Here is a 24925-nt window from a genome sequence, read left to right as displayed (position 1 = left end):
AGCTCTGGGTCAAAATTACGAGAAAGATGAAAATGGAAACTCAGGATAGGGAARTGGGAGTACCTGAGTGTTATATTACCTTTACACTCAAAGGATTTTTACTTTGCAGTAGACTAATTCAAAGTCTATAAATCCATATTGGCATAAACAAATATTCATAGTTTTACACATGCACAAATTTTGTTTCCTTATTTTTTTTTTTAAATCATATCTGAAGCGCTTGGCTGAGAGCTGCATCAAATCCCTAGCAGAAAGACATTTCTAACAGAAAGAGCAAGTCAAAGCTGCTTGTATTAGATCAAGTGAAATTCAGATAGCTGCTACTCAGTATATAATCTATTTGCTACTTGCTATTGTTGATTTATTGCCAGAAAAAAAAAATAAACCACCAAAAAAACCAGGATCTTTTGCAGGGCTCAAAAGAGCTGGCATTGTAATTGAATGCAGGTAGGCTGGTTGCATGATGTTGTAAGTCTTATACACTGTGGTTACAAGCGACAGAAATCTCTTCAGTTATAGTGAGACTCAGCACTACTGTGCAGTACTCCTTACATTTCTGAACTAAGAAATGTAATCTATTGCCTTATTTTAAGTACATCATTTCTTGTTCAACTTTATTGAAAGACTGCTGAGAGTACAACTAGCAGCAGTGCTMAGTAAGGACACTTAAGCTGACCAGAATGAGTGTGGCAGAGTGGGCCATGTGTTTTGCTCTTTGGTGTGTGTGGGAGGTGGGTATGCGCAGCTCAGTTATTCTGATTTTGCATGCCTGACACTGTGAATGAAGAATGCCATGGGCCAATTTTGGATTCAGAAGCACGTGTCAGAAGGTCTTYGTAGGCTCGCTGGATTTAGCAGCCACATAGCAGTATATATAGTGGAGGATGTGGCCAGAAGTACTTTTAAATGCAAGAAAATTTCCTGTTATGGATTCATCCTCATCCCGTACAAAGAGAATGTGGGATGTAGGCAGGGCTGTGTTTATCTTTGATCTCTCTTTGTCCTGTCCATCATCAAGTGACTTCTTGTTATGCAGCTTGAACAGGGGGTTGGACTAGATGATGTCTAGAGATCCCATCCAGCCTCAACCATTCTGGGGTTCKGTGATTCTGTTGCTGCATACATGGATAGAAATTCTCTCCCTCGTGTGATCTGGAGGGAAATCAGCCCTAAATCTTATTCTTTATATTAAAGTTCCTGTTTTTAGTGTCAGGTACAATTTGAGTGGAGTTCTGCTTGGCTTGTCACATTGACCTCTCTTCTGGGGTAATGCAAAACCATAATTATTGAAAAAGGTCTTTTGTTAAAATTTAGGTGCCTGTACTGAAACTTCCAATTAYTTGAGAAGTTATTTGGGACTTTTTTTAAAAAAATGACATGTTTGGATTTATCAGAAATTAAATCTTTGTGAATCTTTTAGAAGAGCTAGGCCTAAGCCAAGCAGGAGATGTGGCTCATTATTGTCACAAAGATACAGCTACAAACATTCATGAATTTTTATTGTGTAATAAACCAGATGTCAAGAAGACAATGTGCTCCAGAGTTCTTTTAAGAATATAATTTTGAGTATTTCATTTTTATTTAGGACTGCAGTTTGTTGTTTTTTTGTTGCTCAGAGTGCATGTTTCACTTGTGTGATTTAGTTACGCAAGTTGCATTGTATTCTGTTGGCCTATTTTATGCTTAAAATGTAACATGACATGGTGGTTAAAAACCCGTAAAATATTGGATCAGCCTTAGCAGCCCAATTTTGCTAACTGGTTTTCTGAAATGGTAACTGTTTCAAAAAAAAAAAAAATCCAATGGGCATTTTTAAATAGATGTTTAACTAATTACAGAAAAGCTGTGGCTAGCATGCTGTTCTCTCTCTTTTCCCATGACCTTCTTATTTTATAACTTTTTTTGTATGCGATCAATTAAAATATGACAGCAGAACAAAATAACATAATCCAAATGCCCAGCAGCTGGGATGTAAAGGTAACTATCYTTGTCCTAGAATGGTAGACAGGAAGGGGGGACAAATTGTAGATAAGTTACTCTCTACTTCTGCTTATTCTTTTCCTGATAGTACATCTGCTATGTTTTGCTCCTCTTTTAGTATGTTGAGCTAGTACTAAAATTACAATAATATTTACTTTTGGCGGTTTGTCTTTTCTGTGACAGAAGCCAAATCGATCTTGCCTGGGGCAGAGAGATGGACTGGATGACCTCCTGAGATCCTGTGTGCTGTTTTTCAGTGATTTCACAGTTCTCTCTGATCTTCCTGTACTCTTTGTCCTTTGGATGATAAGAGACACTGTTTTATGTAGATATGTTGTCTTCCCAATTTTTAGGGAGTTTTTGAGATTCTAAAAAAGTGGCTTTGCACTTGGATACACATAGGACTTTGCTTCAGTCCTATGAACCTGTTGAATTTCTTTTCCCTCTCTTCTCTGTCCCTTGCATGAGTGGATTAGTCCTATCAGAACTCCTTGGACAGGAGAAACTAATTTACCTCTGTGTCCTCATTGTTTAAAAAAATGAACAAAGAAGCTTTAGATTTTAGTATTTAGGAAGTAGTCAGCACAGGGTCTGCATTTCTGTTTGTTTTATTGTTCAATAGTGTGAAAGGGAGAAGAAAGACAAATGCATTTCTGAGAAGAAAAAAAAAATCTGTTTTAGGACTTGCTTTCCATGCCTCGTTTTTGCTGTGGCATGCTTATTTGATGTCAGAAGTGGTGCAAGAAATGACTTGACCCTTATATAAAAGGGCAGAATCTGCCAACAGAACTAAAATGAGATCAACATTAAGATCACTCTGATTTTAGGTGATAAAATGTGTAATGTTCTTCTGTGGCTGCAGTGAAATTTTCAGAATTTGTCATTGGGAGAGTTGTCTACATATAGTTAGATGATGGGTAGTTCTAAACATTTGAACATCATCAGTTATTCTTTTGTTGTTAATGTTGAAGACATGTAAAGTAATACAGGATAAGCCATTCTCCGTGTTTGCCGTTGCTTAAGGAACTTGCCTTTTTCCCCCTGTGACTTGATAAGCAATGTTTTACAATTATTTCTTTTTTTCTTTTTTTTTTTTTTTTGATTAGCTTACTGAGGATTCGTTTCAGTTTCCTTTAGCTTCATTTCCAGATCATGTCATCATATTTTAAGACACTAGATGTTTTTTCTGGTATGTAAGTGACCAAAAAGGAGCTTGGAGAGCTCTGTTTCAGAAGTGCTGTGCAAGTATGAATAAAGATTTAACATATTCCTTTGGTTGGCTTTACATCTGAGCAAAGTCAAAATTGGAATATCAGCCTTTTAATGTCCGTGTTGGGGCACAGTGCTGCTGAGCATTGAWTTCTTTCTGTTGTTTATACTGTGTTGCTTATAACTTTACTGGTAGTTGGGAATGCTACACAAGGTGAATTCAGCACAGAGGAACAATCTGAATGCCCTGAAACTTTTCTTGTTCCTTTTCTTTGGAGCAGTTTGGCCAAAATAGTGCAAACAAGGAATTGTAGATTGTCAACACTGTGCAGAGGTGTCTCCTTGGTGTTTTACGTTTGAATAGGTGTAGATTTGTTCTCACAGAAACTGCCTAGTATGTGTGTAGTAGAAAGCTTGAAAAACAGACCTCTCCAGTTTGTAGAGGTGCGTGAAGAACTTAACACCCTTTTTGCAGACTGCCCCTCTGTATGTTTTTACACAAGCTTCCTAATTCTAAACAAGCAGAAGACCTATTTTAAAACTCTTGAACATATTTGATATAGGGGGATGAAGCATTTGGAACAGGCTGCCCAGGGAAGCGGTGGAGTCACCGTCYCTGYAGTGTCCAAGAAACCTGTGGATGAGGCACTTGGGGACATGGYTTAGCAGGCAGGGTGGTGACAGGTTTACGCTTGGTCTTGGTGATCTTGAAAGTCTTTTCCAACCGTAATGGTTCTATGATGTTAATAAACACTTAAGGCTCCTTTTGTGTTTTGTTTCCCAGGCAGCAGGAGCGATTTGTCCTCTGGTTTCTACCGTTATTGCTGCCTCTGCTGATGGCTGTTTAGACCACTCATTGGAACGGGCCCGGTACAGAGCAAGTGAAATGCCTCAGGCTTTCTTGTTTGATGTCATCTACCAAGCGTACCAGCAGGTAAACCTTTGAGATTTCTGATGAGATTTTTCACCCATTTACTATTAGTAAAGAGAACTTAAGCTCACTTTCAGAAACAGAGAATCAACATCTATTTCAGATCGTATCAAATTGCGTGTGTATTGTTTCTCTGTAGTCTTTTGATGACAGTGCTTTATCATTCTTATCTATTCAAATTTTTCCATTACTTCCCTGCCAAATGAATGTGATAATTTGGGGCTTTTAGGTAATGAACAGAATTATTATTCAAGCCTAATGGAACATACTGAAATGTGTATTTTGCATATTGAGTTACATTTCCTGATGATTCTGTTGTAGCAAATGAATTCACATTACCAGAGGCACTACCCTTCAAAACATATGTATGTATTTTATAAGTGCATTYTGCTGCTTTACAGCCTTAATTTACTGTTTTACTTTACTGTAATTTACTCTTTTCTATAAAACCAGAGTTTCTAAAGTATATTTAAAAATATTTGCAATGACTTTATATTATCTTGCTTGCTTCTTTTTTGTTCATTGTAATTTCTGCCCCTTGCCTCTTTTTTTCTATAATGCATTTACTTTTTTTTCACTTCATATGAAGATAAGTCAAGCAGAAATTTTCCATTTAGCTCGCTCTGATTTTATTGCACATTCAATAAAATAGATAAGTGTTCTAAAATGCTTAAAGTTAGGTATGTCTTGTTGACTTAGAATATCTCAGGTAAAGAGTTTTGGAGGGAAATTATGATAATGGCATATTATGGTGAGACTGGCAATATTTGGATCATTAATTTGACAGATTCAGTAAATTTAATGTTTTGTGTGGAATGTCTTATGATAAATTATTGCATTGCACATAGTTTGAATGGCTGAATATTAGTCTRTCAATTCCCCACATTTTTTCTAATATAGTGCTTAAAAAATCATCTAAAAAAAAAGAAAGAAAGGAAAAAGGAGTTGGGGTGGGGGAGAGCTGTCTGGTACCGGGAGGCTGTTCCGCATTGTTCCCGCTGGTGCCTTCCTGCGTGCGCCCCACCCTGCACTCAGCRCTTCCTGGATGCGCTCCAGCCTTCGTCTCAGCCTTCCGTTTCCTCTTCACTCATCACCTCATGGAAATTGTCTGTCCTCCAGGTATCTTCCAGGCTGACTAGAAGCGGAGCTTTTCTTTGTTTGTGACTCGGAAGGAATTATTTTTCATTGCACTCGCGCTGGCAGTCGCGCTTCCCATCAGTCTTTCATTTCTGGAGTWAGCAATTCCAAATCGGCACCTGCCTTCAGAGAGCGCCTGGCTTGGGAGTTGCCATTGCCAGAACAAACGTCTGCACTGCCCGTGAGGAAGAAACGATTAGTTACTTGCTCAGTAATTGGCACAATTTGCATGTCATACACTTCATGTTTTATGTCTGARCTTATGCTCAGAAGATGAAGATGAAGGGCTTTTCAAGATGAAGAGCTKCTCAACTCCTTGGAGTAACTCCAGACTTCTTGCTTCTTCCGAGAAGCAGAGGAGTGTGAGTGCACTGCTGCAGTGCAGATAGTTCTGGTGAAGGTCTGGCTTGATGTGTGTGCCCATAGCATCATGTGGGTGCCTAGAACACGTCAAGAGGCAACAGCTACTGTTGTTTGTACAACATTTTCTTTCCTGTTGATGTGCATCTGTTTTGACAAATTTTTATATGCTGTTTCTGGAGGGGGGAAAAATATACTCTTTTTTTCCTACTGTGTTTACTGTTAGTTTGCAGATACAGTGAGGCTGGCAAATATGTAAAAAGCTTTGTCCTTCAATGCCTTGCTCAAAAGACCACTCTCTTTGCAATCCATGTGCTTCTCTGAATGCCAAGTGCTCTCGTCTCACATATGCATTCCATCAGTCCCGTTTTTGAATGCCTACCCTTTCAAGATCAAGCCACCAAAGTTGTTAGCAAGCAACCAAGGCTAAGGTTCCCTGTCCCCAGTTCCCTTTGCATTGGCTAAATTCTGGTCATTTGAATGCTCTGTGCCTTGGAGCTCTGGGAAGGGTAACACTTCGCTGAACCTCTCAGCTCATATTGTTTGCTGRTTATTTATGTTTCAATGGTGCCTAGCTGTCCAAGTAAAGGATTAAGACCCTATTGTTTGGGGAACTGTACAAATAAATAACAAAAGATAGATTATCGTTGTCCTGAAGAACTTAGTCAAGCTACTGTGGGGCACATTTTTATAGRAATGGATACAGCTTAGGCTACTTCATAAATATTAATATACAAAACCATTAGTTGCCACAAGAGCCTTGTGAAGCAGGTTATCTTTATATAGACAAACATAAGAGATAAAATTCTTTTGTTAGGTTGCAAGTCCTTTGCAGAACTGGCAATGGAATTCAGTTCATCCGACTTAGCTTGTGATCCTGATCTTGCTTCTGTGTAGTTTACACAGTGGTGATGTTTATGCATGGGAAAAATGGTGGTCCAAGATACATTTCTTGGAAAGAAACTGTCCATTTGAATTTTTGCTCCAAAAACTCAAGCTTCTCAGTTGCATTGAGAGTAATGTGGAACACTGCATTCCTAACTCTCTGTATAAATGCATCATCTACTGTAAATAGGTGGATTTAGACTTTAATTCCAATCCTAATGTAGTTGATATATGTTCTTTTCAATGAAAATATCATCTCAGGGTGTTTTAACCACTGTGTTAAGATACTGTTTTTGGGWTTTCTTCACTAGCATCAAGTTGAGCAGAGCAGGGCTAGTTTTCTTGTACTTTATAGTGCATAGACTTGAGTATGTTAAGTAAAATGTTAGCAGTATTAMAACACACAGTGATCCTCTCTCAAATCTTTTTCTCCAATTAAAAATCATTTCCTTGTTTTTTTTTTTATTTCTTGTTTGATTAAAAGTGACAATGATTTGGGGAGAAAAACATGCCTTTTGCATACATTTAATGGAATCATTTGAATAGATAAAACAAATGCCAAAAGTTGCTTACCATATTATCATAATGTATTTGCATATTACAGTGAATTCTATTTATGTTCACTGCCAAAAATCCAACAGAAATTTTGAAGCTATCCAGCCAGGTTTTTTGGATGTTTTTCTKTGTTTCTTCTCATTCTTGCGTGGTGGATCCTGGTTTAGATTTCATTCTAGTCTCTTCTGAAACCTAAAACAGGTGTGTTCCAAACAAATGAATTATGTTCAAATCTGTGCTGCTTGTTGCTTTTTAATTCTGGCAATGCCAAAGTTCCTTAGATCATAACTATTAACTTCTCCATAGGAGTTCTGTTTAAACCTTAGAAAAGCTGTCATCCAAATTTCTGTGGTCATTTTAATGACTTGGCCCATTAACTATTTTCTTTAATTCCTCCTCCTTTGGATAGACCTCTTTTGCAGGCCTTTTCAAAGGTCAAGAAGTTTTTTTTTATTTTTAATATTTTTTTTCTGACTTCGGAGTTTTCTTATTACAACCACTTAGTCGAGAATTATTTTSTATCAAATGATGGAGTCTGGTTGGTTGTTACGTGATGTTATAATTCATATTAGGTGGCAAAATGGGAAATTAACAAAAAGATCTATATATTCCAGTATAGTATTTTCATAATATTCCTGGTTGCTGGTTATCATTAGTCACGTCTCCCTTGGCTAGGGATGGTAACTTATGATCTTCCTCTCTTTGGTCCAAGAATATTTCTTAATCACGGTACGGGAGTTATTTCTTTCCTGTTCTGCTATTGTAAAGTAGCCAAAGACTTCTGACTATGTAGTAGTGTTTGATTAAGACAGATGCCTGGAGAACTACATATGTCTGAAATGAAATGATCAAGCCATCAAGAACAGTTAACCGAACTGAATATTACTAGATGTTCCAATAGTTACTTTTGAAGTTCATTTTTTAACCGCACTGAAACTAATAATATAGATTTATGGCAATATTTTCTTAAAAATAAACCTATACTTTTAGTCAGAACTAAGCATCAGTTGTCTGCTGTAACTTTGGTAGTATGCTTGAGAGGGGGGTGGGAAAGAGAAGAGACTGAAGTGTCTCACATTATGATATCTTTATTGGGGGAATGCAAACAATGTGAGAACTCTTGTTGCATCTTGGTGAAAGAAAATTTGGTGGTACTTTGCCTTTTTGTGGCATAATAAGGAGAGATACAACAAGAAAGGGGGAAGACTCATCAGGTCTCARTGATGGTGGGTTCAGTGTATTGACAATAAGGACCACTCTTCAGGAAAAAAACAAAGCCTACTCCTTTACTCCATAATAGCKTTATTGATTTTATTAGTTTTATGAAAGTCCTGTTATTATATACGTTTTATTTTTAACTTGGGAGACCTCTTGGCCCATCTAATTGATGTAACTGCACTGTCAGCTGAATTGTTAAAGTCACTGTGTACATAAGCCAGACTAAACACACTCCAAATAATATTGAAATTAAGCAACTAGTGAGGAATCACAATAGACAGTGAAGCTAAAATAGTGTCTTGATCTTAAAAGGCATCATTACTCCGACTTATGTGTTATTAGAGCACTTAGCTATAAGAAGTAAATAGTCATAATGGGATTTTGGCAGACACAGGCAGCTACGCTCTGTTTAAAGTTGCTTAATGCCTTCTGTTAAGAGTCTTTTTGTTCTGTTTGCATGGGAAAATGACATATTTGTTTCTGTTTCATTGAAGTATTCATATTTCAGTACAGTATTATGATGCCTCCATTTTGCAGTGGACTTGGAATTTGGCTCTGGGATGACGCAGGTGTCAGGAATGGATGAATTGCATAGGCCTTCTCGTATCCACCTCTGAGTGTCTCATGTGATATGTATGCAGTCTTACCTCATATCCTTAAGAATTACAGCACTACTTAAAAGCTCTTTATTTTGTTAAATCTAATCTCTRTTTCATATGATTCATATGCTTGACACAAAGTGGTCAAGTGACAGAAATAAAGAGTTTCCAGAGAAGGAACTTTATACAGTGTCTGGTATCTCATAGCTAGGGCAGTTAGGCCTTGCCTTGGCAAGCAGCCCATCCTAGGGATKTTGGGGAAAAGGCCATATAAAGGGATTAACACCATTAAGGGGAGAAACTTTGTTACATTAGTGATCCTAATCACTAATGTTCTTATTTGTGAGTTTATTTCCTACACAATGTAAGGAATATGCCACTAAATTTCACTAATCATATTTAATATGTTAAAACTTTGTTGTAGTTACATTTTTGATTTTAAATAAAATTCATGGAAAGGTCACAAAGCTGTAGAACCCAGCATTTACTTTTGTTCTTACTTATCTGGGACAAAAGCAGCCAGTTGTATTTTTTTTATATTAATGTAAGTCAAATTCTTGATTTTTTGGAAGCATATTTTTTATGTTCATATCAGCCCTTAGGGAGATCAGGAAACTTCAAGCGTTAAYTGAAAATCCACCATTTCCAAAGTTAGCAAATAAAGCACGAAATTTTTAGACCAGACTTGTTCATTTCTGCTTAAGATRGTTTCATGTTTCTGTTCAGCATTTTAAATTAAATAGAAGACTATGCAAAGTATGATCCTGTAAGCCTGAGAGARGAGGGGAAAAAAAAAAGGATTCACTTACTAGAAGCCAAGCATTCCCTGGAGCAGTATCTTAAGAAATTAGAGTGTCAGGAAGTCAAGCAGCCTACCCTTTTCCTTTCATCGAAGTAGACTGAGACCAATTTCTCTTAATACCTGATTGTGACATACTGAGGAATGTGCAGAGATCTTTTGTCTTTGATAATACAAAACATCTTGTTATATCATGTCACACTAATGTACGAAGTGAGACAACCACACCATAGAAAGGCTGTGATAACCAAACTTAACAAAACCTTATGCATCTAAAATGCCTATCCGTCAAGGTGGGGAAGGCAGCAGGAACAATCAAAATGCTTTACTCGTCCTCGTGTGGCAGAGGAACAGCTGGAAATGGAAACAGAAGAGTAATATTATGTAGRAGACCCTAAATGAACTCCTGATGAAATGAAGATGATGTCAAACAAAAGCCTAGGGAGCACAATATGGTAGTTACAGTTGTTATTATCAATGATAGGGGTAGGATGGGATTGTTCACCAGTTGACCCTTCCGTGCGAGCCAGGGCTCGTGTGAAGAGAGCTACATACAGTTGAGGGAGAGGTGGCACKTAGGAAGAAGATCGGGTCCTTCTATAGATGACATGGAAAATTCTGATTAGTCTTAAGCTCATGTTCATCTGGGAGAATTTAACACAAAATCTACATCTTATTTTGTGGTGTTTGTATTGTGTATGTAGTTAATTTGATAGTGTTTTGATAGTAGTCCTTTGTAGATTTTTGCTAATCAGACCAGTGAAGCTAAAATTAGAAAGAAAGAGSAATCAAGAATATGTTTTACCAGAGCATAACATTGTTTAAAGTTTCTTGCTTACTCATGTCCATAAGGAACAAACTGAGCTAAAGGATTGTGTCAAACCTGGATAGAGATTTGTTTGTTTGGGGACTAAACTGCATTAATATACGCTCTGTCAGTAGCCAACATTATCCACATTTTGTTTAGTAAGGAATGACATTTGCTTTTGAGAGGTTACTACATCTGCCTGCATAGGAGAGAGAGCAGCTATATATAAGTGTGGTAATGACAAGATACAAAATACTACTGTGTCAGGGAGAATCATGAAAATACTTTGATGCTAAATTCTGGGAGGCAGATGTTCTTCCTTTCCCCCAACATTACGAGATGTCACCAGATGAGGTTGTGATGGGTAAATGTTCTGCAAAGTGTCCAGTCAGGTCTTCACTGGAAGAAAAGATTTTTTTTTGGAAATGAAATTCCCAAACTTCACATCTGACAAATGCCCAAGAATGTTGAGGGAAGATTTTGCCAGAATGAGAGAGGAAGTTGGCTATTGTTAGGTCCATTATAGAAGTATTTGCTCAAAGTATTGTCTTTTTTTTTTTTTTTGTATGTAAATACTAGGGAGTGTATCCCATGTGGATTTTGTAAACTTCTGAAGTGCTTCTTGAAAGGGCAGGACATTATTGGGATTCTTCTCCTTCAAACATGTGTGAAACATTTTAGTATTCTCTGTAGCGGGAAGTGGAGTCAGCTGTAGCAATTTAGTAATATTTTGGCATAGGTCAGGCAACTCCTTCGAGGCATAATGTCTAGACTGATTTGGGGATTTTCTCTGGGTTCATTCTTTGTTAAAGAAATCAATGTCTGTCAAATTAACATTGCCAGGAGCAACTGGGGATTAAATGAACAGTAGCGGACAAATTGCTGACTAAAACCTTGGTAACTTTGGGAGCAAGGGTCAGACTGAAAAAAAAAAAAAATTGAGGGTCAGAATGTAAGTGAAGCAGAACTTGACTTTTAAATCAAAAATTGGGTTCCTGTAAAAAAAGACTTCCCACCTGAATTAGATTTATATTAGAGATTAGAGATACCTGAATCTGAAAGGCATCTCAACCATTTATTTTCTCTTTTTCCCCAAATATTAAACTTTGTTGTATGCCAAGGCATCTAAGTTGTGGCAAGGCCAAATAGCTTAACACTTAGCTCATGAGGACTTCCATTTGGAGAGGAAAAAAAAAAAGATATTTAGAACTTTGCTTGATGCCATTCAGTTATGAATTGGTGGTAAGGGTCACAGCTGTTTGTCTTTTGCAGTGTAAAACAATGTTCAGTGTAAAGGCACTAAAAAGACAACTTTTTTATTGGATATGGCAAAAATTGATATGTACATTCTGTCATAAGCTGTATTGAGTTATGTTCCTCAGGTTATTTCAAATTCCCAATTTGAAAATCCACAAAAAGATATTACATCTGATTTTTTGACAGGAAAATCTCTGTAGCTCATAGTATCTCATCTGTCTGTGCATGAGAAGGTCATATTTTATTAGTAGCATCCCTTTCATTGTTGTGGTTCATTTCTGCTTGAATTTTTTCTGTTTTTAGATTAAAGAAGATTATTCTTTTGAATTTCAATAGAGCCTGACATCTGGTCCTTTCCACTTCTGCTAAAAATTGATATTTTTTTGGCTTTGATTCCAGATTGTAATGGAGTTAATTTGTAATAATTCGCTTTTCCAGAGAATTTTGATTTGCCTTTCTCCATTGATCTTCAGGCTGAGGCACAGTGACCATTGCTTAAATATGGATGCATTAGTGTTGCCTAAATGAATGTGCTAATTTCTTTAACTTCAGATTGTAGTCGTGATGTGCTTTCCAGAGAGAATTTACAGTTATTTCATTTGACATCTTTTCATTCCAAAAACTCGATCCTGAGGTTTAGACTGTGATTTGTGTGTTTATTTTTCATGTATTTATTTTTATGTTCTTAAAAACTTCCCAATTTTACGGGATTATTTTCAGCATAACTATAGCTTTTTGAACTTTTTCAGTGATGTTTTCATTTATTCAAAACCTGAAGCTAGATTGGTGGTCTGTTGAGAAATCTCTGCTGGTTTAGATAGCTCTGTACTTGATTAGTTCTTTGGGACAATGGTAGAGCCAGGATATTGTGTGAATCCCCACCTTGCTCTAATTAATTTCTACCACAAGAATGTTTGGAGAAATTTGAATGCCTTGCATAAGAAAAATTAAAAAAAGTTATTTTGCTAATGTGGGATAATTGCTTCCATTTTATGGCACTCCTTGTCCTGTAGGATCTCAGAGCACTTTGCAAATTCTCACACAGCCTCTTGGTGCCGGCTCATGAGCAGCRCAAAGCTGCCGCACGCTCTGTGACATCTGAGACCTCTGAGAGGTGACAGTGAGTTTTGTGCTCGCATACAACAAGGGGGGTATGTTCATGGGGAGACACGCACAGTTACTGAGACTGAGTCTGCTGTTACCAGGGTCAGTCCCACGACACTTGTCAGTGCTGGAGGGCACCGTATCCCCACTGGTCACCAGTCTGGCACAGATTCAGAAAACGCCAGTTTTCTKAATGAGAATCACTGCCTGCTGCAGATAGAGACCACCCATTTCAGCTGTGATCTGCAGCTTCTTTGAGTGCGAAGAATACCAAGCAGGGGTGCTAGATCTGTGGGCTACTGGCAGTTTAATGTATCCAAAGGCAAGAAAAACGACTGTTTATGACCTAACATAATTGCAAGGAGTGATTCTGTAGCCAAGTTGATCAAACAATCTTTTATATTTGAAAAAAAAATTATAAAAATAAAGCAGGCACTTTAGCTTGGCCTGAATTTGACTTTCTTCTAACCCTGATTGAACTGGAGTTGGGCACTGCTTAATTTTTTGAAMCTGGTATACTTAGAAATCTCTTTAGTGGGAGGCTGAATGATCACTTTACATTTTTTTTAGAATAATGATGATCTGTAGTTTTTGACGCTGAGGCAGGTGGTTTTTGTTGGCCACCTGACTGGCTGGTGTGGCAAAAGGTGAGGGAATGACTGCAGTGTGTGTGTGTGCGTGTGTGTGTTGGGGGGTGGGAGGGAGGTTGGTTGTTTCCCTTTGTGCCCTGTTGTTGTTCCAGGATCATATATTTACACATATATATGCACACTGTGACTCCAGCAGCAGTGACACTCATGCTGGTTACGAGTCACGTACACGTGACCTTGTATGTACACCTGCCTTGGCTGCCAAGGGCTGCCCCGTTAGGCCTCGCCATCCCAGTCTTCAGAATGAACCAGAAGAATGAGTGAATGACAACAGAACTTAATGTTTTTATCATTAAAACTCAATCACCCTATAAAATCCTACTCAATCTTTAAATCTTCATCTTATTCTAGCTGCTACTGCTCCTGTCTCTGCAGAGAGAAGGATCAAAACAAACCTATCACCCTATAAAAGCAGTATTTGAGTTAAACTTCAGCATCAAGTTCTGTTGTCATTCACTCATTCTTCTGGTTCATTCTGAAGACGGGGATGGCGAGGCCTAACGGGGCAGCCCTTGAGAGAGGCTTTTTGAGAAAGCAAGAGCAACCTTTTACTACGATAATGTTTTTATCATTAAAACTCAATCTTTAAATCTTCRTCTTATTCTAGSTGCTACTGCTTCTGTCTCTGCAGAGAGAAGGATCAAAACAAACCTATCACCCTATAAAAGMAGTATTTGAGTTAAACTTCAGCATCATCGTAGTAAAAGGTTGCTCTTGCTTTCTCAAAAAGTTTGTAAAACCTGGGTCTCTCTTTTATCCAGAGTCATTCCTAGGATTAGCGGTACATTCATAGCCTTATGCTGGGATCTAGTCTTGTGATTAGAGTTCATATCACATTTCATTTTGAGGTCATAGCTAGATAACGATAAATAAAATTAATATCTTTGCTAAATAGCTGTGTTATTTCAAGGAGTTTTCTGTAGWGATTCCAATCTGCATCAAAACAAATGACAGTTTTTCTCAATACTTTTGGTAGGATGAGATTGTGAAAATAATTTCTTTTTGTTCTTGTTTTGATTTTTAAATATAGCTCATTTGACCTAGATTGTATCTTTTGGTCACAGATTCTGGTACATTGTTATATAAAATTTTCTTTGAAGAAAATTGCAGTAACTTGTCCAAAGTCGATAGAAATATCCATATGAAAAGTTTATTTCCAGTTCTGGMAAATTATTTTGTTTAACTTATGCTCGTAAGTGTAAACTTTATCATATTTAAATATTCATATTCTCTGCATCCATATGCATTTCTGAATCCCACGGAGTTTCTGCTTTTGCATATTGTGGCAGTCAGTTCTTCAAGCAAATTCCTGTTTTTATTATATATATATTTATGTGTGTGTGTGTATATGCACAGAGAGACAGAAATACGTTAGTGGCATGATGCCCAACTTTGGCTGACAGCTGAAACTTTAAGCAGTGATAAGGAAAGCAAACTTCATGTTTCTCCTGCTAAGTGCTTTGTGCTCTGCATTTTCCCCATAAGGCTACTGCTTCTGCTCCCTGGCAGCAAATTATGTCCAGTTAACAGTAATTATCAGTCTCAGCAGGCTGTGGACTGCTTTACAGGGCGACTAAGAGCTATAAAATGCGCGGCAGGCCTGGCTTTGCAGCCGACATGTCGACAGCAGCGTGGCCGCGGCGGGGGCAGCCTGAGCCTGCACTGCAGTCCCAAAACCCCCAAACCCAAAAAGTTTGTTACAGAAACAGGACAAGGCAGATGACTTACTGCTCAGTTTCAAATCAGAATTGACCAAGAGCTAGAAATTTCCAATATGTGAAGTTAAATAAGGAGTTGAAACACAATTTATGAACGCAGCAGCTGGAAGGAGGAAGGAAACCTAGCTGAGGGTCTACCCTGAAGGGACACTTGGTACCTAAATTGGAGCCTCAGGCTCTTGGGCTTTCTGCTTGCTGCTGAAATGCAAGTTCACCTCTTTGGGGCTGCTTTTSTTGCTGACAGACCTTCTGGTGTATGGAGTCTTGGAACCAGCTAATGCAGAATTTGTTTAATGGCTGTTTAGTGGGCTTGGAAGTAAATTCAGTATCAAGTGGCAAGTGGGGATGATTTAGGTCCCCAAATCATATGGGGATCTAAAGTTACAGCACAGGAGAATCAATCTGCAGAAGACTCTTGGAGTTATTGCAATGAGTGGCATTGGGAAACAGGTTACAGATCAGTACCCTACCCTCTCCCCCCAAAAGGAAAGAACAACCTTGCTTAATTCTGTTACAGAGTACATTTTTGCATCTTTATCTTACTTGAGTCCTACAACTGCATCTGGATGTATGCAATGGCAGTTTTAAAAATTAACCTTGRTAAAAATTGCTACAGAGCTGAACTTATTCCCCTTTGTGGGGGGAATGAGTTGCTGCCCCGGTCATGTATTGCTGTGCTAGTGGTGAGTCCAGGATTAAAGCTGCCTTAGCTTTAATAGCACTGGTACTTTTTGAATTCTATGGTAATGAACATGATAAGAAGTGTTACAAAATATAAGAAAAACCTGCAGATGTGGCAAGAACTTGTCTGCTGCCTTTTTAAACATGGTGGAGTGTTCTCCATGYTGGGTAGCAGGCTGCTTAAGCTGCACCCTGGCCCTTCGGCAACAGAAAATCTCCACTGGTGAGTGGCTGGAAAGAAATCATGCAGACCAGCTATTGTTAACTGGTTATGCATTTTAATTGAGAGTCATATACCCCTATAGAATGGGTCTGTAGGGGAGAGTAAAGTGGGACCACTTGCTGTCAACAAGGGAAAAAGTAAATGCTTAAATAAGACTGATTTCTTTCTATTATTTTGTAAGCATGATAGCTTGTGAATGATGGTTCAATAGGAAAATAGCAGTGTTGTAATGAAAAATGTCATTGTCCCTGCCTTTGTTCTGCTTTATGGGTATTCTTTCCCAAATAACATTTCAAAATCTTTTAATGATAAAAGATACAGTAAAATGGAATGCTAACAGTAAAAGCAATGGTTATTCCTAATGGTAAGTACTTACTTTTGGCAAGTCGTAGGCAGATATAGTCTGTGTAGCTGCTTTTTTCTCTGGTCCCCTTTTTCAATGTTTTATGCTGCTCAGCCCCAGTATAGCTTGCTSATTAGGAAATAATATCTGTTATCGAAGCATTTTGAAGCTCATCCAGGAGGATGGGAAAGAAAAATTGATTCAGTGCTGATATCTGGATCTCACTGCACCTTTATCACTTTATTCAAATACCCTTTAAAATAAACTTTTTCCTGTCTCCCCAAATACCTAACAGAATCCCTTTGAATATCCAGAAGTTCCAAAGCATTTTTAAGTAACATATATTTATTTTCTTTGTTTTTTAACAGRCTGAACTGATCTGTTTTCTTTCTATTGTGGATATGTTTTGTACCAGTGTTTCCAGCTGTTTCCACCGTTTTCAGTCTGTGGTTTAAAACTTAAACTATGTCTATTGTTTCGCAAAGCGATGTGTGCATGACAAGTACAGTTAACTGTTCTGCGTCAAACTTTATGTTAAAAAGTCTTTCCATCCAAACAAGATYTTCACAAATAATAAGAGTCTTAAAAAGATTGTTGTCAAGTACAGCTAAATAAATACAGAGAGTTTGGATTGCCCAGGTCAGTAAGGATTTTGCTTGTAGATTATTATTATTTTTATTGTAGGCTTGCTGTTATGATACTTTGTTCCTTTAACTCAGTATCTTAGAAGAATTTCAAAACCTTCAAATTCTGCAGCTTGTATAAGGATTTAAATTTTGACTTATGCAGAGCTGTTAAGCATAATAGTACATGAACTAAATGGGTCTTGAGCTGATACTTTAATGTCATTGTTCTCCACTGACATCAGTGTATTGGACTTGCCGAGCAGTGTGCTGTGACAATATGCTTAGATTTAAACAATTACAGATAATTAGAGTGGTAAATGTCATGATGTACAAGTGCTAGTGAAATATGCTTTTAATTATTACTTTTGCTTTGTGTCATATTTCATCCCTTGAAGTCAGCAATACCCTCAAGATGCTTCATCCCATTCATGGAACTTTTCCACTCCCTAGTAATTATATGTAATTAATACCTTGCTAAAAAGTTGGAATTGCTTCATCTTGTCTTATTACCATTTCTTACCCATATATTTAAAATTACAAATTAGTTTTAATTAAAGTAAGATAATTCAAAGGTAAGATTAAACTTTCTCTTTCATCCTTTAGTTCTTTGTTTATTTGTTTGTTTTTAATGTGCTGGCTATGGATGTTAGAAAATAGTTTGAATTCTTCATAAAGAATATCCTCAGACATTCTCAGGAGGCCTCCTGAGCCTCAGGAGGCAGTGTACTTTTCCCTAAACATTTTTTGGTCATCGTTGATTTTAAACTCCTATTTCTAAGGAATGTTTTTAAGAAATGTATTTTGGGCAAATTTGCAGTTGTTTAGGTGGAAACTCTGAAAGAAAATTCAGGTCACGTGTTTTTATTTTTTCTTTGCAAACAATGTAAATAAACCCAAATCTCCTCAATTAGATATTGGACAGTAGAATCTGCGTCATCTCTAAGACCTTTAAGAATGAAGTGTCTCTACTCCTTTTACATTGAAAGCCTCGGTAGGCTTCTAAGGGCAGTTTTGTGGTGTCCATTTTCTAAAAAACATCTCCAGGAATATTATGAATTATTAAGCATGATATTTTTACTGCACAGCCTGTCTCATTCTTCTCAACACTGGAATTTGTGGACAACAACCCTGCTGTAAGGGATGGCTCATGCCTTGTAAAGTTAATTGTAGGCAATGGGTGTGTTAAGGGTGATGGAGCTGATACGGCCTATTTGCATTTTCATGACATGTTTGACTGCATCTTTCCTATTTAATAAACTGTTCAGTTTGGGGATGATATGGAATAGGCTAACATGAATCAGTTATTTCTTAAAAAATAGGAGATGGGATAGCAATAACTAATCAGTTTGTATAGCAGAAAATCACCAGTGCAGCTTTGAGCAGTGCCAGGACCTATGTAATTTAATTTTTGTTGTCCCAACCTGGACATGGAAGTAGATAGTCTGTAGCCTTACCGAGTACTTATCTGATCTTATGAAAGACCCTGACTTAAATTTTCGTTGCTTATTATGTATAATTACGTATAATTCATGCATCCAGACAGACAGTTCAGCAGTATGMGAATAGACTAGAACTGTCACGGCATTTTGAGGTTGTCTTCTCTGAAAAGGCCCTGTTTCCTGCTTTAGGACTTAACTATATTTTTGTACAAGAGATTCTGTTCCCCTAGTAGTCCTCCAGTTCTTATAATTACTAACTRTAGGATACCAAGCTGCCTAGATAGGGCATTTGGAGAAAAGAATGCCTTTCCTAGCCAACTGTCTGGCTGAGGATAGAAGAACTTTTGTGCCTATCTTTTCTTTTTCAACTGGGAAACAGCATGAAACTTCTTGGTTTTATTCTCTAAATAACTGGAGAACATGGCAAAACATTTTGACACTGGCAAAACATTTGACGGAAATACCAAGGTAGTATTTTTTTCACTAGTTTGTTTCCCTCTGACACCTTAATTCTACCAACTATTTTTCATGAATGTAACATCATACTGATTTAGTCAAGCTCATAAAGGTGTAGCAAGAGACTGGCATTACCTAATTAGATTCTTTTATAGTCTTTATTTAATCCCATACAATTTTACTTACTAGTTAGAATTAAGCATAAGCATTTTGGAAGGGTTTCCCCCCCCCCCCCCCCCAATCTATTCTGAACCTCCAACACTTACCATTCTGGACAGGAGTGTTGAGAAGTAAGATTTAATTAATGAAAAAAGTGGGTTTTTTTACTTGAAAGTATATTTTTAAGAGTAATTAAAAATATTTATTCTTCTTTAATTACAACAGTGTTCTGACTATGACCTGGATTATGGAACTGAATGTTTGCATCTCGCGCTGAAGTACTCTAATGTAAAGGCCAAACTTGTTGAAGGAACAGCTGACCTCTGGAAGGTAAAGGGGTTGTTAATTTTTATTTTTATATGCTTATTTTAAATGAATAAAAGTAACATGATCAATAAACTTAATCTAAAAATGAATCTTTGAAAGTGTGTTAAATTTTATTATTTGGGCTTTTCTTTTCCAAATTTCCAGATTTTTGAATATACAGGATTGTTTTGTGACAGTTGAGTTTGGCTTTCCTTGTGTGAATCCTTAGTTGCTCAAAGAACTGATTCAGGAGCTGGAGAAATTTTCCTCCAACCTCTATCATCTACCTCCACCATTTTTCAGGGAGACTGGTAGTAGCAGCTTTACTGTCTTGAAGATGGAAGCCCGTTAAGGATACGTCATGGTTAAGGTCAGGAGAATGCAGCATTCAGTGCTAGGCCATGGAATGAGGAGCTAGTAGGGTCTATGAGGGTAAGTGAGAATCCTTCAGAGTAAGGGCAGGAGGCTGAGTGGCCTCATCAATAGATGAATTGAAGAATTCCCAGTGATGGTTATTTCTTACTGCTTGCAGTGCTGTAAATGCAACTTTCATGCATAACAASAAAAGAAACAGTAGGTGTTTTTAGAAATGTAACATAGAAGTATGGACCTGAGTCTAGAATGTAATGTGGAGAGATTTACAGACTTTTTTTTTTAATGGATTTTAATTCAGTTTTACCTGGTAGTGTGGAACTTCTAGTCTCTTAAATCCATTCTGAAATTTGGAGGCCATTTCACAGGAGTACATCTCTGTAAAAGTGTCAGCTCTGAAAAGCTTCTACTTTAAGTGCAGCTCAAAACATTTTTTTCACAGTGGCTTGAGAATAACATTTCTTCCTTTAAAGTATTAAGCATTCTATGCTTGAAAAAATCAGCGAGCCATATATGTTAATTAGTGATGTATTTTCCTTTACTTTTTTGTTTTCTGAATTCATCCTATTATGTCTGGGTATTTATGACACAAGGAAAATGTGTTTTGGTTTCAGAGAGATAAAGTAATTGTTGCAGAAACTGACTTCCTTTGATGAAGCAGTTGAGCAGAGATTATGACTTCTACAGAGTATGKTTTTATTTTTTGTTATCAACATCATCTCCTTAGAGGCTAAGGTCAGGTATTCCCTGCTCTGAAGAATATCAGTTAATATCTTTTTTACAAATGTTGTTAAATACTGAACTCATAAAATCAAGGAAATGAAACCAATGATACTGTGCTTGATGTGAAACTACAAATAGAGCAGTACAGGTATTCAGAAAAATAAGCAAATGTGTTCATTGGCCTCAAGAGTTGAGTAAGTCAAATTAATACTACAGATTATCGATGCTCATCATTAAACTGAAGTTTCTTTCTGTCACGATTGCCTGTCTATTGAATAAGTCCAATCTAAATTGGACCTCCAAGTTGATGTGAGAAAATCCACATGAGAGGGTTCAGTCTCCTATCACAAGAGAAACTTTGGTTGGATTGAGTGTCATGTCAAGAGAGATGGAGAGATACTGTCCCTCCYAGATAATTCATGGCTGCCATCTGTGGTGCTTTTTTTTTTCCTCTATCCAATTTACTATTTTCATATTTTCATTTTCATATAGTAACTTGTATCTGAAATTTCTAACTCTCTGACAAAATAGATTGAAATTAGTCTTTTTAGACTCAAAGGTTATCAAGGAAATAGATGTGGATKGTATGATGTTGTCTCATGTTATTTATTTCTGTAGGAAATCAGTCTGAAAAGTATTTTTTGATGTCTGGCTGTGAATCTCAGAACTGTTTTTAAGAACTAAAGATTAAAAAGGGAGCCTTATGTGCTGAGCACCTGTTCTCTCCCTCCACCAAGGAAGAACCTTTAAGAGAATTTTGCTAAGTATTCTAAGGAGAGGTTTGATATATTACTTGCTAAAAGTTCCAAATGGCAAATTTGGACCCTCTCAGTTCTCTCAGAAATCAAAGCTTTCCATTATTATTGAATTTCCAAAGATGTTACAGGAAAAAAAAATCAGAAGAGATGACATTTATATAGAATGAAATGCAGAAAATCTAATTTTAATTACWAAATTGTGTGAACTTCTAGCTGGAAGTTATAGCAACAGCAAAGATAAGTGTTTAGCAGCTATCAGGTGTATCACTCCGTATCCTTGAAGAACAGCAAATTTGAAGTACATAACTAGCAAAGGCTCTTACCGTCTTAACTATTTTTTATGKTTTTTTTTGTACCAAGACTATTACTGTAGTTGTCCACCAATGCAAAGCACAGTACAAAGGCAGATGCAAAAAATGTTTCCCAAAGGCACCAGATAAATATTAGCAGCTTATTGTTCATTTAACTTGATTTATTTATTCAGAGGCACTTTGTGGTGGGTACTCATACCAATACCAACTACTCGTGTCAGGTCTATTACCGTTCTCTAGCCTAGTTCTCGCTGATCAGCTGGCCTCTCAGTAACAATAAGGGTCTTACACTGCCTGAATAATCAGACCTGTATTAGACCTTTGAATAACCAGACTTCTCCCTGGCTGTGATTATGATAACAGTTTCTTTTGAAGATTAGTCTTTCTCACGATAAAAATTAAAGAGTAAAATACAGTTTCCTAAGAAATTCTGAAAATGGTTGTGTGAAAATAGGTATGATATATTTTAAAAAGATAACTTAAAGGGTTAAAAATAGGTTTAAAATGAGTTCTAAGAAGATCTAAGTGTTTTTTTTTTTTCTTTTAAAACACATTTCTCTGGAGACTCTAGTAATTTCTGCAACTTTTTTTCTCAGGACTTGCCAGGGATATTTTTCCATGATTAAAAAATTGACAATATCATTTGTTTATGGTGTTTCAAATGCGAAGAATTGCCTTCAGGGCGTTGTTTTATTGGTTTTACATTCCTTCCTGCTGTGTAAAATCTAATGAGGTTTATCTGTCCTTTAGGTGACCTACAAGCGGGATCTGTATGCAGCTGAATCGATYATTAAGGGTATGTGCTCATCCTTGTGGCTGTCAGTTTGCATAGTCCGGAGCATAATTTAGAGTTTTGTGTGCTGTTGTTTTAAATGCCTGTAAGAAAAGTTTAATGATGACTAAAATGTGCTTTGGCAAGTTGTTTTAACTTGTTTTCTTATTATATATCATGCATTATTTACTTACCTTATTTACTTTGCTGCTGTTAATAAAGGGCATATCATAAAGAGAGTCAAATAGAGATTAATTTGAATGGTTTTATAGCAAATAAATATGTTCTTGATTCTTAGCACCAGTTCAATTCTGAATATTTTGCAGCTTTCTGAGCTAAGTAGTAAGCTGAAAATCATATATCAACTCTTAACGCTCTTATATGTACCTTATATGCAGTGGCTTGTTGCCTAAATTGATAAAGCARTACATTGATAAAGCAATGATACATTGAAGTATTTAGTTAGTTTGGAAATACTTTGTTGTATTGTTTTTAACCTTTTCCTATACCATCATGGTGGGTTATAGCACTCCAATAAGAAATAATCTGGAAAGAGACAAATCGTAAGTACTGTWTGTTAACACTCTGGTTATTCTGAAATGACTACTTTTTGAGAGCTGAGGCATAAAAGCCCAGAAACAAATGAGTGGAAAGGGACTTTTGGGAGGCTAAACATATCTTTTTTTTTAAGGAAAAAGAGTTAATGTTTCCTGTTTAAGAAAAAACAGTGTAAAACTGTCTTACTAGACGCCACTTTAGTGGTTCATTTATTGGTACAAGATTCAGTATCCGTTCTCATTTGAACAAATTAGTCCATGCTAAGCTCAACACTGTTACGCTAGACCAGCTAGCTAGCATAATCACAGCTCAGATCTTGCCCTAGTGTGCTGCACACTTCTATGCTTTTCTGGAATTGTTTTCAGACTTAATTTTGGTAATTTGAGAAACAGAATTCCAGGGATGCAAATAGTTTGAAGTTTCCAAGTGTTACAGTGAACAAATACTGCATAATATGATATACAAATTGCTAAAACTGTATTACTGAGTCTTGTAGTGGACTGTTATGGAGAAAGTAGCATTGGAGAAACTTCAACAAGTTCTCATATTAAAAAGAGGTTGGCTTTTGCCTCCAGAGATGGCAGCCTGGGATTCCTGAAAACCTTGTTGTGAGGAGGATTCTTAGAGGTTCCCAGACTCCCATATGTTTCAAGCGTAGGACTTCCAAAGATATTAAAGACAAGATGATGATAAGGAATATTCAGCAAGGCTTTATGAAAGGGAAATTATACTTGACCAACCTGATAGTCTTCTAAAATGAAAAGTCTGGCTCAGTAAATGAAGGGAGAGCAGTGGATATTGTTTATCTTGATTCCAGCAAGACCTTCTGGATTGCCTTTTGTCAAATCTTCTTTGAGAAGCTGATCAAGTACAGGCTAGGAAAATGGACAATGGGCTGGATTAAAGACTAGCTGAACTGCTGGGCTCAAAGTCTTGTGATATGCAGTGCAAAGTGTAGTCAGTGGCCCAGTGTGATACTGGGCCAGGGCTCTTTGTGAATGACCTTGTTGGTGGGACCCTGAACCCTCAGCAAGGTGAACAGTGAATGAGAACACAAAAAACATTCTGGGGCTGGAGCATCTGACCTGCTTTTGTACCCTCAGAGCCTGAGGGAGCTGGAATTGTTTAACCTGAGAAAGGGAAGGCTCAGGAGGGTCTTACCAATGTGTGTGAATACCTGATGGAGGGACCAAAGAAGGTGGAGTTCAGAAATTCTATCTGAACATCGGAAAAGCCTGGAAATTATTGGAATTCTCACGTTTTCTGTCACAAAGCTGGGAGCTTGTTTTCATAGGAACAATTCCTTCGGTTGAGACTAAAGGAATATTATTGAATTACTTTATTTTTTGAAGCATTAATATTTTCTTAATAGTATTCTTAACATTTTCTAGCTTTTAGGAAGCTTTGAAAATGGGGATCTGGTCTGACTTGAACTTATTAARAAAGAAGTCAGAATATTTAGTTTTCCATTATTTGTCCACTTACTTTTGAACAGTATAGACCTTGTTAGATATTTATAAACTTTATGCAAGCAAAATTCTTTCTGCCGTTAAAAGTTTTTCCCAAATAAGATGTAGATAAGTTCTTAATTCAACTCTGTGGTTAACAAAATAATTATTAATGTTACAAAATTCATGTTTCTTTGAAAAAAATTAGTATTTTCACTTAATTTTAGATGAACTGTGCTTGGATAAAACAACTCAATTTGAATATAAATTTTTAAAGCATATATTGTTGTTAGACTTGATGGGAGCAGAATGGCTGATGTGATTACAGTTAATGGAATACATCAGTGATGTCATGTCACTGTATGTTTCGTTATTTTATCTATAATATATATATCTATATCAAGGACCTGAACTAATACTTTAATAACAGTTCAAGACAAATGAGAGTTTGCAATCTTTAAAATTATGTTTTCTAGTCTAAATATAGATCCCATTTCACTGTTCATTATGCATGTCTATAACTAATAATCTGTCTTGACC

The 24925-nt window shown here is 36.9% G+C and overlaps 1 protein-coding gene across 1 annotated transcript in view; it reads left to right on the top strand.

Annotated features, from left to right (window-relative positions):
* ISPD (isoprenoid synthase domain containing) overlaps positions 1 to 24925 on the top strand; it is a 109441-nt gene that overhangs the window by 22895 nt on the left and 61621 nt on the right. Inside the window, exons 4-6 of the mRNA XM_026045085.1 lie at positions 3974 to 4123; positions 19363 to 19467; positions 22358 to 22403. Of these exons, the coding sequence (XP_025900870.1) occupies positions 3974 to 4123; positions 19363 to 19467; positions 22358 to 22403 (301 nt within the window). The remainder of the gene's footprint in view (positions 1 to 3973; positions 4124 to 19362; positions 19468 to 22357; positions 22404 to 24925) is intronic.

The sequence above is a fragment of the Nothoprocta perdicaria genome, unplaced genomic scaffold (assembly GCF_003342845.1).
Source record: "Nothoprocta perdicaria isolate Ctin4 unplaced genomic scaffold, notPer1 scaffold_106, whole genome shotgun sequence".
NCBI classification, from domain to species: domain Eukaryota; kingdom Metazoa; phylum Chordata; class Aves; order Tinamiformes; family Tinamidae; genus Nothoprocta; species Nothoprocta perdicaria.
Note: the sequence above shows the minus strand (reverse complement) of the source record. Positions and strands in the feature narration are given on the sequence as shown.